This window comes from Macaca thibetana, chromosome 13, assembly GCF_024542745.1.
Source record: "Macaca thibetana thibetana isolate TM-01 chromosome 13, ASM2454274v1, whole genome shotgun sequence".
NCBI classification, from domain to species: domain Eukaryota; kingdom Metazoa; phylum Chordata; class Mammalia; order Primates; family Cercopithecidae; genus Macaca; species Macaca thibetana.
In genome coordinates this window covers 60,063,104-60,075,966 of record NC_065590.1, presented here as the reverse complement: position 1 = coordinate 60,075,966, position 12,863 = coordinate 60,063,104, and the positions used below count along the sequence as shown (strand labels likewise).

Sequence of the window (12,863 nt, the reverse complement as noted above, 5' to 3'; positions counted from 1 at the left end):
TGATCTCAGCAAAGGCTACAGCACAAGCACAGCACAACGAGTCCGGGAGCCTATTCCGAGGCTCAGGGAGCTGCTAACACCCATGTGATCAGTGTAGCAGCACCCAAGGTCATGGGGAGGATTGCAGGAAGGGAGGGTAGAGCCAGAGCAGGAAGGCTGTGAAGGCCACACAGAGGCACAGAAGGCGAGGACCACGGGGCAGGGCTCTTTGTGGAGGAAAATCCCTCTGGCAGCGCTTACCTGCCAGCCCGAGGAAATCTCAGGAACAAATCTGGATCCTCCCAGGATCCTGGAGTGAAAGATCAGACCAGAGTGACTGGTGGAGCACTTGCCCCAGCCCAGAAAGGATGCGGTTGGGTTGAGAAAATCCGCTCTGGGCCACTCATGCTAATGGAATGTCAGCAGCTGCGAAGGTACAGCCTGCCTTTGGTAGAACTTACTGTGATGCCAGCTCAGTTTTCAGCCACTTCTTTGCCAGGCACATGGTGTGGTCGGGTCTGCCCTAGACCCATTCCGGCCCTCAAAGATGAAGAAAGTGAGAAGGGAGCTCTGGCAGAGAGAAGCGTGCTGAAGAGGCAATGCCTGCAGAGGGCCCGGGGAATGCAGCAGGGCTGGCCTGCCCAGGGAGCTGTCCCCAGGAATCAGCCCAGCCCAGGGGACTTGGCTGTCTGAGGGAGGGGCTTTCCCACCTCACTGACACCTACTGCTCCAACCAGCTGCCCCACCTTCCACACCCCAGCCTCTTCTCTCTCCCCAGCTCCCAGCCAAATCCCACTCCACCCTGCTTTTCACCAAACACCAGCTCCAGTAAGATCCCTTTCCTGTTTCTTCCCCTGCACTGAGTCTGATCCAAAAATACAGCCCTTGATTCTCTGGTCAATGTGTCATTTATAGTGCTCTAATTGTTGTCTCACAGGCAGCCATTGTGTTTTCTTCTTCATATTCCTGAAAGCAGAGGCCCCTGGTACTTGTGGAGTGTTGGATCCTTTGCAAACCTGGGGAAGGAGAGTACAGTGGCAGGACCAGTTGTCCCCAGCAGTTGCCCACTGGGGTCATTCCTACTCAGGGCTGTGTCCTGTGCTGACTGTGCACTCGGGTCTGTGCAGTCCATGCTAGGTTGATCCCAGTTTCTGCCCTTGGGACCTGATAGGCAAGCCAGGTGGTCCTTAGTTATGTTCCAAGACGAGTGCAGGGCATCCTAAGAATTGAGAGAGATGGGATTTAAAGCCAGGCTTGGGATGGATGAAAATGAAGAGAAGAGGTGGTATCTGAGGGGCAACCTGTGTGCAGGGTCAGGAAAGGCATTTGGGGGATGCAGTGAGGAAGAAAAATTCTTGTCTAGAAATCACCTCTTCTGAAGATCCTGGGGCAAATTCCACCCTCTTCATTCTCTACCAAGTTGCAATCTAAGAGACAAAGTGTGGAAAGACAGGCAGAGAATAAGGACATCAGAGGGCTTTATGAAGCTGGAAGCCCAGGTCTCAGGGCAGAGGCCCAACTGAGAGAGATCAGAGGAGCAGCTGCCAGGGTCAGGCCTGGCCTCGCCAGGTGGCGCCTGCAGCCTTCGTAGTCTGGGTGGGGACCCTCCGATGGAGCAGGCCTGTGTGCTACCCTCGGGCGGGCTGGTAGAACCACCGGGCAGTGTTCAAGTGCAGGGCCTGACAGTCCCGTGGTCTTGCTCCTCAGTGGTGTTGAGAAGAAAGGGCCTCACTACTCAACCACTGGTGAGAAGCGGGAGGTGCTACTGTCTGGCCCTCAGTGGTTCAAACTCTCCGCAGGCTGCCCAGGCAGCTGGTGTGTGTTGGTACTGCTGGCAGTACCAAGGTGAAAATATGGCTGGACTTCCAATTTTTGCTATATAACCACTGCCTGGACCCCTCCAGAACCCCCAGACCTCCCCAGCATCTGAAGGGCCAACACCAGTCACAGCAGGGCCTCCAGGGCTCCACCCCAGCTCTTGATGAACAAGTGTCGTGACTGGCCTGTGAGAAGCATTTTGGCTGTGCCTGCTGTGTCCAGGGCAGAGGGAGGGAGCCAGCCACCCCTCCTGGGGTCCTGCCTCCAGGGGGGACCAGCTCTTCTTCTCAGCCATTCTAAGGGCCACTCCCCACACTGGTCTTACCTCAGAGGACTTCAGGTTTTCAGGTCGAAAGAAATTCTGAAGTTGCTTGCTTTCATTGCACAGTAACTGTCCCTAAATGGTGATTGAAAAGGATTTCACGTCACTTTAATCCTATCGATTATGTAAGGGGAGCTGGCTATTTTGAGAAATCCAAGAAAGAATCCTTTGATAAAGCATAACACCGCCTTCTTTGTGTATCTCCAGGGTCAGGAAGCAAACTTTGCAGTTCCACTTAGGAGGTGTTGCTTGGGCACCTATACTATTGTGGCTGGCAAGGTGGGAAGCGGAGCTCTGTCCTTAGGGGACCTCCTTGCCAGTTCCTTGCTCTACCTTCACTCATGGATTCTAAGTCACTGTCTGGACGGGTCTCTTATCCAAGGTCCCAGGCTGGGCCCTGTGGGGAATGTGAGTGTAAGCCTGGTCCCACGTTCAGTAGGCACAGGGCGTTGCTTAGTGGAGGATGTGGGTAGGAAGAGCAAACCGAGCAAGACCTCACAGGGCAGTGCTTCAGAGATGGGCAGGATGGCACGTGGTCAGGGGACACGGGGCATCAGCAGTGTGGGCACTGACAATGCTTCATGGGGTGCTTCATGCTTTGGCAGCCAAGATGGGAAAAAGGCACAGAGAGAAAGCAAGTGGTCCAGGGGCCTGGCAGAGGCTGCCGCCCTCATGGCACTCTGCCTTCTGCGAGCTGGGGAGGTGGGCATGTGGGGCCGTCCTGGTGGGGCAGGATCCTCAGGTGAAAGTGGGCCCTCGCTGGGGTGTGCTGATGGCCGCTCCCTCCCCACAGCCTGATGTTCACCAAGGTGAAGCTGGAGCAGGCGCTGAAAGGCCCAGAGGAAGCCCTCGTGACCTGCAGACAAATGCTGCGACTGTGGCAGACCCTGTACAGCTTCTCCCAGCTGGGGTGAGTGGCCGTCGTCGTCTCTTGGGTTGCCAGAGGGTGGTTGCCAGGGCATCAATCCACAGCTGGGTGGCCACCATGCCTGCCAAGATGGGGAGGAGAGGGAGGCTGTTGAATGAAAGCATGGAACTTCTTGCCCACGGAGCTTTTCACATCCGTAGTCCAATTTGAACCTCCTGACAGTCCTCTATGAAGTACATAGAGACCCTGGGTAGGACATTGAGGTTGAGGAGTGGTAAGAAGGAAGAGAAATCATTCTTGAGTGCTGGAGCTGGGTGCTGGGCTTGTTCCTTTATCTTATACCTCAGCTGCTTACAGCTTATGCATTATCAGATTTTATTCCCAGCCCAGTGAGGAAACTCAGACACAGAGACTTTATATATAGCTTACCAGAATCACTCACCTGGTAAGTGGTAGTGCTGGGACTTGAACCTGGGTCTCCTGAGTTCCAGCCCATGGAGGCTGTCACTTCTTTCCTCATTCCATTTGGAGGCTAGAAGAGGAGGAGGAGGTGGAGTCCTGAAGGGCCACCCCTTCTTCCCTAATCACCCACGCTCTTCATACCTCCTGTCTCCTGCCGGAGACCCTGGCCTGGGATCTGGATCTTTCATGGGCCAGAGCAGGGCAGTCATGTCCAGGCTGAATCTGCAGAAAGTCTTTGCTCAAACCCAATGGGACTCCTAGGCTTAGCCTATGTGGCCCAAAGGGAAAGAGGGCCTCCTGCAGGTCAGGGGCCCTGCCTCTTCCTGATCCTCTTGTCCTTCTTTGAGATAGCTGGCTGTGTCATCTCCCCGAGGCCGCAGGGGACACCCGCCTGGTGTGTATTTGTGTTTTCACAGAGACTCTGGGAGCCCAGAAGGCTTCCAGACTCCCCAGAGGAACGTCTGTAACAGTGAAATTTACAGAGGAGGGTAATCTGATGGAGTAAAACACCTTGGGCAGAGTCAGCCCTCACTTTGCAGGCCTGGGAGACCAGGGCAGAGCAGGACCAGTGGGTGGAAGCTGCCAGAAGGACACTCTGGGGTTGAAGGACTTTTCAGAATGGGAATGTGAAGCCACCTGGCAACTGGATGCATGAGGCCGAGGGCCACACTCTGGGTGAGGGGACCTGCATTCCGATGACCTTTTTCTCCTGCTCACTGGCTGTGGCCACACAAGCAGGTGCACAACCCAGCTCCCCTCCTGCAAGGGGGTTGCCCTAGAGCTGGCTGCTCTGTTCCTGCATCCTTATCTGGATGGCTGCTTGTCTCTTCCTCCAAGTGGTCAGTCGTGGTGGGACCCCTCTGAGCTGCAGCCTTGTCTCCCAGCATTGAAGACCTGGCCTGTGCCTCCATTGGAGCAGCAGAACTGCAGGCTTTTCACAACAGGAAGCCCCTAAGTACCTCTCCTTGGCTGCCCCAAACTAGATTTTACAAGCCCTGGTTTCTGATCTCTGGCCCCAAGTTCAGAAAAGAATCCTCCCTATCTCCTGGGAAAGCCAGGAGGATATTGGATCCAGGCTTCTGGTCCAGATAACCCTGCCCTACACTGGGGGTAAAATCTAGTTTGGGGTAGCCAAGGTTTAAGACCACAGCTTGCAGGTCTGGCCTAGCAGACCTTCACTATCAGCCATACCTTCCGCTGCTCTGCCTGGGCCAGCCCCACACTGCTGGTCTCATGTTCTAATTGCCCCTCAGGCCCTGTCCAGATACTCCTCCTTCGTGGAGCCATCAACCACCCAGCCTCTAAAATGCTTCATTCAATCCTCTCAAGTGGGTTTTTGCTGATTGTTCAACTTGAACTGTCCCTTCTCCCCATCTGGGCTGTAAGGTTCCTCAAGGTAGGGACCATGCTGTATGTTGGCCTAGAACCAAGGGTAGTCCTGGAGATGGACTCTTTCTGGAGCCCTGGGAAAGGCCCCTTCACGGAATGGGAGAAAGAGTAGGATGGGAAGCTGCACCCAGCCCTGCTTCACGCCAGCCCTGCACCAGATCTGCCCACATTGTCTCATTTACTCCCCATGACCACCTTGTGTGATGGACATTCTCACAATCATTTTCAAGATGAGAAACCTAAGACTTAGAAAGGTCAAGTAGCATTGCCAAGGGTCACAAAGCTGAGAAGGGTGGCCCATGATTCCAACCTAGTGTTTCTGGCTTTTTTGTTTTGTATTGTTTTTGTTTTTCTGAGACAGGGTCTTGCCCTGTTGTCCAGGCTGGAGTGCAGTGGCGTGATCACAGCTCACTGCAGCCTCTATCACCTGGGCTTAAGCAATCCTCCTGCCTCAGCCTCCCAAATAGCTGGAACTACAGGCACTCACCACCATGTCTGGTTAATTTAAACATTTTTTGTAGAGATGGGGTCACACTGTGTTTTTCAAGCTGTTGTTGAACTGTTGCCCTCAGGTGATCCTCCTGCCTCAGCCTCCCAAAGTACTGGGATTACGGGCATGAGCCACCATGCCTGGCCTGTCTCTGGCCTTTTTTTTTTTTTTTTTTTTTTTTTGAGACAGAGTCTCGCTCTGTAGCCCAGGCTGGAGTGCAGTGGCCGGATCTCAGCTCACTGCAAGCTCCGCCTCCCGGGTTCACGCCATTCTCCGGCCTCAGCCTCCCGAGTAGCTGGGACTACAGGCGCCCGCCACCTCGCCCGGCTATTTTTTTGTATTTCTTAGTAGAGACGGGGTTTCACCGTGTTAGCCAGGATGGTCTCGATCTCCTGACCTCGTGATCCGCCCATCTCGGCCTCCCAAAGTGCTGGGATTACAGGCTTGAGCCACCGCGCCCGGCCGTCTCTGGCTTTTTTGCACCACACTTTGTGCCTCCTGGGAATGGGAAGGGGTGGGAGAGGAAGGGAACCAGCCCAGAGCCATTGTGGTTTTATACATGGTTTCCTCTCATGCCCACTAAAATTCCCAGGCCCAAGTTGAAGCCAATGTGAGCCTGAGTTAGGATGGCAAGGACACCCCTGGTATTCTTTGTGGGATCATCATCTTGGTGCTTCTCTGAAGGAAAGAAACCTTCTTGCCCTGCCTCCTCCTCTCCTGTGCCTTCTGCTTCTCTTCTCTAAGTTTCCCCAGTTGACAGGGTCAAAGGTTGTGGGCTTCCTCGGCAGTGGGAATGTGTTGGCTGGGACTGCTTGTGCCCCAGGATGGCCACGGCAGGCTTAAGCTGGAGGCTATTTCCTGGTTCCCCCCAGCCCCCACTCTGTGAAAAGAGAAACCCCTCCCCCCACCAGCAGTATAGCAGCAGGGATCTGGGAAATTGGGGACAGGGGTTGGGGGACAAGATGGGATCTCCATGACTGTTTAATCTGCCACCCCAGGGGCCTGCTGGCTCCTCTGGGGACACCCTGGCAGCCCAAGGAATGGAAGCCTGAGGCAGGGGGTGGCATCTGGGCCCTTTTTCCACAGGGGTTTGGGGGTTGCAGCACTTCTGGTGCCCTGTCAAGACCAGGCTTTCCTTGGCAGTCAGTCCACAGTCCCCACTCTCTGCCTGGCACTCTGCTGGATGTTGCTCCCCCTGGCCTGGGGAGCTTCTGACCTTACCCACTTCAGAGAAGACAGTAGGGAGGGTGGGAGAGTTTCCAGGCCTCAGCCTGTGTGGCATGCTACCTATGTTGATCCCTTCTGCCTCTCTGGTGATATTGGTGACTTCAGCTCTGTCTTTGGGACTGAACCCACAGCCCCAGAGCCTGCCTAGAGTGAGGCTGTCCCATTCTCCCTGTCAGTCCCCGTGACGCTAGCCCTCTACCTTACCGGACCCTGGCCCTCTTTTGCCTTCTAGAGGCCTGGAAAAGGATGGTAGCCTCGGTGAGGGCCTCACCATGAAGAAGCAGAGTGGCATGCACCTGACTTTGCCTGATGCCCATGATGCAGACTCTGGTAAGAATGAACTCCTTGGGCAGCTGTGTGCATGGACCCACAGCTCACACTCCCAGCTTGAGAGCACCAACATGGAGAGGGGCACCTCCTGGCCGGGCCAAGCCCACCACTGGCTCCTTGCCAGCTGCTGCCCAGGTGCTAAGGAACTACCCTTGGGCAACTTCTAGGGCTGATCTTGGCTCTGGGTAGGGGCTGGCTGCTGGTCCCACAGCAGGCGGTGGGCAGGGGAGGAACCCTGCCTCCTGCATGGGGGTGAAGAGAGAGGAGCCTGGCTGGAAAGGTGGCTGTGGAGCACAGAAACCATTTTCCCTTAGGCTCAAGCCAGAGGCCACAGTCCACCTAATATCCTTGGCAGATCAAGTCAAATATAAAGGAATGAACTGAGCTCTTTACAATTCTAAGCTGAAAGCAGACTCTTTGCTGGAAAAACTCATCCTGAAAGCCATGGCTTGTGAAATTCAAATGAGTTCAGGAACTGCAGACTTACATTTTTCAACTGAGGACCTGCTTAAAGCAGAACGCCTTCATCAAAAACACAAGAATGAGTCATGGGAAGGAAAGTGTGAGTGGAGTTGTATCTAGTGGAATTGCTCGTTTTTTTTTCACTTCTGTGGCCTTGAGCCAAGTTGCACCTTTGTTGTCAGGTGACAGAGTTGATTTCAGAAGCCAAACCTAGCACCCGACTTTAGAGGCACATCTCAGGGGTGTATGGCTATATGCAGAGCTTCTGTCTCCCAGGAGGGAATGGTTAAGGCAGGGGGGAATGGTAGCTCCCTTGCAATTAAAGAGGGAAGAATCATGAACAAAGTTATTAGGACTCCACGTACACTTGTCTCATGAACTGAAGTCATCCGTGGTTTGCCCTGAGGTCTCCTGAGTTTATTGGAGCCTTTATTGCCTCTGTGACAGAGAGAGAGAAAGTGCTCACATTTCACCTGCATGGGAATTATAAATGTCAACAGCTTATGTAGCCTGAACCGGAGCCCATGTCACCCAGAACTGCCACTGGGAGAGGTTTTCCAGAGGGCAGTATTCTGACTTGAGCTGCGATCCAAGGGTCCTTCTCAGCACAGCCTTGAATGGGGACCTTTCTACAAACAAATGAGAATATGCACTTGTGAAAACAGAGTGAAAATAGCCAACGGAAGAAAAGAAAAATCACTCCTAATTTCACCACTTAGACCTTAATAAATGACCTTTCAGACTTTTTTCCATGCCCATATTTCTTTTTTATAAAAATGTGGTCCTGTTCTTTTGTAACTTGCTTGTTTTCACCTAACTATATAGTACAAACATCTTTCTACATTGATATCTGTATTTGTACTTTGTTATTTTAATGACCGCAGAGTCTGGGATGATTATACCCCCACTTATTTTTAATCAGTCCCTATTGTTGGACACTGAGGTCATTTCTGTTGTGTTCACGTAAAGAGCATCTTTGTTGACATTATTGTTTTCCTAGGAATAGATTCCTAGTGAGATCTCTGCCTTATTGTCCTCCAAAGAGCTACCCTCCCCAGCTGTGGGTGAGAGGACATAGTGGACCCTCCCTAGTAGGTCTGTGAGCTGCTTTCTGGCTGCCCAGCCACACCACCCTGTTTCGGGGTACCCTGTCTCCCCATGGTGCTGGGCAATGACTGCTCCTGGAGCCTGCAACATGTGGACCTCTGACCACTGCTCAGCTCGTGCTCTCTTGCTCTGCAGGCTCCCGGCGGGCTTCATCCATCGCAGCCTCCCGGCTGGAGGAGGCCATGTCAGAGCTGACTATGCCCTCTTCGGTCCTGAAGCAGGGCCCCATGCAGCTATGGACCACGCTGGAACAGATCTGGCTGCAGGCTGGTGAGTGCCCTAGTCCCAGTGACACACGCAGCCTGTCTGCAGGCTACCCATGCTCTCGGAACCCTGTCCTGGAGAAGGGAGTGTGGGGAGGTGGGGACTCCTTGCTAGGCCCACACAGGTTACGGAGTCCTCGCCTCTGGCAGTGCGTCTCCTTCTCTGCCCAGTGGAGATGGTGTCTACCTCCCTGCCTGGGAGAGCTTCCCTGGCAGCAAACCCAAACATGAGAGGATCGGAGGTCCTGAGAGGCCACATAGATGGACAGTTGTCTTGGTTTCAAAAACGGGCTTCAAACCCTAGAGAGCTCAGAGAGGGGAGGTGTGGAGGCCCCAAGAAAGAGAGGGCTGGGGTTAGAATTCATTGAAGGTGGAGGAAAGACTGGTAACTTTGAGGTTGCCATTCAGGTGACAGTCCCTGTTGGTAACTAAGTGGTACCATTGCCACCAGGAGTCAGTCTGAAGGCCAGCCAGTGTTGAGGAGGCAGGCTGCAGGAAGCCTGGCTCCAGAGTCCCACAGACCTGGGTTCTGAAGGCGGCCCACAATTGGCTAGCCCTGATCTGAAACGAGCCAGTGTGTGACACAGTCAGGGTGGCCATTACAAGTGCTCAGCAAAAGGTGTTTGGCTTGTGTCTTGTCCATGGCAGTCATGATGGAGGAAGAGGCAGCATGGCCCCATGGACAGCGAGTGTCCTAACACCAGCTGATGAATGCCCGGGAGGGACTCGCTGCCAAGAGTTTTGAAAATTTACCCTGACAGTGGTGTGAGAGGTGGATCAGAGTGGAAAGAGAGAGAACCAAGGCCAAAGATGACAAGTACCTGAATGAAATAAAATGGCAGCAGAAGAGAGAGGAGGAGGATAGGCTAAATGGACCCCTAAAGTACCCCAGGCCAACACACCCCCTTGGCCTAGAGCTGCCCAATCGAAGTTCTGGGCCCAGGAGCACCTCTTGCATTTTCTCTGATTACCCTCCTCTCTGCTCCTTCCCCATCATGGGGGTGCGCTGTTGTCCCTAGGGGGAGTTGGAGAAGAAACCGAAATGATGATCTGTTACTGGGACATGGGGATTTGGGAAGTCAGAGTCAGAATGTGCTTGTTAGCTGAGAATCTAAGGTTTCCCACTGCATGTTCCTCACATATGGACACATTAGTATGCAGTACACCCCCACTCTCCCCACTGTAGGTTCTGAATCTGCAAAAAACACTGGACAGGATTCACAGGACGGCTAGACATGGGAGCAGTTTAACAATGCAGAAACTGCTCAGTTAGCAGCTCAGGGTGCCCTCGGAGGCTGCACTTGCTCCACAGTCAGCTTGTTGGGTCTTAAGTAGGAAGAGGGATGTTGAAAAATCCAGAGGAATAGTAAACAAGGCTTTGCCTTAAGCAAAGATTCCCGTCTTCTTCTAAGACTTCTAATGACTTCTAAGACTTCTATGACATCTTCTAAGACTTCTAAGACTAAAATAATGACTTCCGACTTCCAAGGGGCTGCATGGAGCCCCAGCCCCCCCAGATTCGCACCCATGCTGGGGGCTTCACCAGCTTTAAGGAATGCAGCATGACACAGTGATCGGATTCTGCAGTTGTGGGTTTCCTGTGCCGGAGCTCCCAGGCCTTTTGTTTGAATTACTTGCCTTGGTTTTTGTTTTTTTTTCTTTTTTTTGCTGGGGGGGGTTGGTGTTTTTTTGTTTGGTTGGTTGGTTGGCTGGCTGGCTGGTTGGTTGGTTGGTTGGTTGGTTGGCTGGTTGGTTTTTTGAGTCAGAGTCTCACTCTGCGGCCCAGGCTGGAGTGCAGTGGTGCGATCTCAGCTCACTGCAACCTCCACCTCCCAGGTTCAAGTGATTCTCCCACCTCAGCCTCCTGAGTGCTGGGACTACAGGTGCGCGCCACCGCGCCTGGCTAATTTTTTGTGTATTTTTAGTAGAGATGGGGTTTCACCATGTTGGCCACGCTGGTTTGGAACTCCTCACCTCATGTGATCCACCCACCTTGGCCTCCCAAAGTGCTGGGATTACAGGCATGAGCCACCGCGCCTGGCCTGATTTGTCTTGTTTGTTTACTACCATCATCACAAGCTTGCTTGCAGTTTTCAGACTGTGTATTGCTGTATACTAGGGATACTAGCATGTTCTGGTAACTCCAAGTAAGGTTAAAGGCCCTCCTGAAGCCCGTAACTAGACTTGGGAATGTCAGTAGAAACACACGCTCTTCAATCATTCGCATATGAGCCTTTCTTCTCTGGTCGTTATCTTAGGTATTCACTCCACAGGAGAGAACTCCGAGAACAGCATCTGAATGCTTTGAAAGTGGCGCCGCGTCAGGGTCAGGCAGTGTAGTATTAGGAGACCAGTGTGGGTGCATGTAAGAACAGATCCAAAATAGCAGTGTCTTGCACAAGGTGGATGCTTATTTCTTTCTCATGTAACAGTTTAGAGATGACAGCCTTGACTGGGACAGTGACTTTTCTGTCCCTAGGGTATCACTGTCGTCTGTGTGGTCCAGGATGGCTCTCTGCCACATTCACATTCCAAGGCAAACGATTAACAAGGAAGAAAGGCACCCCCTTCCCTATAAGGACATGTCCTGGAATTGGCACACATCACCTCCCCTCATGATCCATTGGCCAGAACTTAGTTATTTGACTGCCTCTAACTGCAGAGGGCTCTGGCAGATGTCATTATTCCGGGTGTCCCATTAAAAGTCAGGGCATCAGGCTGGGCACAGTGGCTCATGCCTGTAATCCAAGCACTTTGGGAGGCCGAGGCAGGCAGATGGCTTGAGCCCAGAAGTTCAAGACCAACCCAGGCAACATGGTAAAACCCCATCTCTACTGAAAATACAAAAAAAATTATCTGGGCATGGTGGTGCATGCCTGTAGTCCCAGCTACTCTGGAGGCTGAGATGGGAGGATCACTTGAGCCTGGGAAGTTGAGGCTGCAGTGAACTGAGACTGTGCCACTGCATGCCAGCCTGGGCAATGGGAGTGAGACCCTGTCTCAAAAAAAAAGCCGGGGGGGGATCTATCCTGCTAGAAGAAGGGGAGAGTAGACTGGTGACTGGTGCATAGCCGCCACAGCCAAGAAATGAACATGAGAAGGTGTCCTGGCTCTTTCATTCTGAGCATGAGAGAATTCCAGGGTAATTTGCACCCCCTGAGCCCTCTCCCCTCCCCTGGCTGCCATCATCACTAGCAAGCATCTACCAAGCACCTGTTGAATGGAGGGCTGCCAGGACCAGATCACCAGGGCAATGATCTCCCTAAACCGCCTCCCCAACCTGACCCAGGCTAAGAATATGATCAGCATCCCCACCCCCTCCCACCCTGCCTAATGACTCCACCAGCTGCAGCAAATTTGCAGGAAGGGAAAAAGATGTCTTGATCATTTTGGAAGGAGCTAATCCCCCTGGTTTGGTTCAAGATAAATTGCATCCCAATCTGTTTGGCAGTAAGTTCCATCATGAATTCACTCTTTAGTTGAATTCAAAGGGACTGTCGTAGTCTTCCTCTCTCATCTCTTGCCCTCCTCCCCTCCCTTCTTCAAGCCTCCTTCCAGTTCCAGTCCAGTATGAGAAGCTGATGAATGGTACCCACTTGAGAGACGGGCTGCAGGGCAGTGCCTCTTGGGCAGCGGGTCTTTGTGAAAGTGAGAGAGGCACAGAGTCCCATAGACGCTCCAAGATCTGAGTGTTGGGAGAGGTGCTTTCCCTAAAAGCAAGAACCACCCCTTCATCCCCCATGACCCCCCATGATCTCAGGTCATGGCTCTGGGAGCTCACAGTGCACCAGAGTGGGAGACGCATGTAGGGAGAGTTCCCCTGTCCTGGAGGTCCAGGGGCTCATGGGCAGCTCTGGGCTTTCTCTAGGTTTGGGGGAAGCTGGCCTGAGTCTCAGCTCCCCGATGCCAGACTCCTGTGGTCTGGTGCTGGTGTCCTGGCCTGCAGTTGGAGGCCACCCCAGGTGTCTCCTGGGCAGAGTTGGGGTCTGGGGTGGGGTGGCCAGTGCTGTGGCTGAAGCAGGTGTTTATGATGAAGCCATAGTCCAGGGAGAAGCTGGCGCTCGTCCTTGGTCCTGCATGCTCCTCTACTCTTTGTCATCCTTCCTGCCCCCTCCTGTCTTTATTCAGTGCCTTCTTCCCACGTCC

The 12,863-nt window shown here is 53.2% G+C and overlaps 1 protein-coding gene across 4 annotated transcripts in view; it reads left to right on the top strand.

Annotated features, from left to right (window-relative positions):
• TTC7A (tetratricopeptide repeat domain 7A) overlaps window positions 1-12,863 on the top strand; it is a 156,971-nt gene that overhangs the window by 124,110 nt on the left and 19,998 nt on the right. For all 4 annotated transcript variants that reach the window (XM_050754727.1, XM_050754726.1, XM_050754728.1 and 1 more), the window contains 3 exons: window positions 2,913-3,029; window positions 6,788-6,885; window positions 8,590-8,724. In XM_050754727.1, coding sequence (XP_050610684.1) covers window positions 2,913-3,029; window positions 6,788-6,885; window positions 8,590-8,724 — 350 coding nt within the window. The remainder of the gene's footprint in view (window positions 1-2,912; window positions 3,030-6,787; window positions 6,886-8,589; window positions 8,725-12,863) is intronic.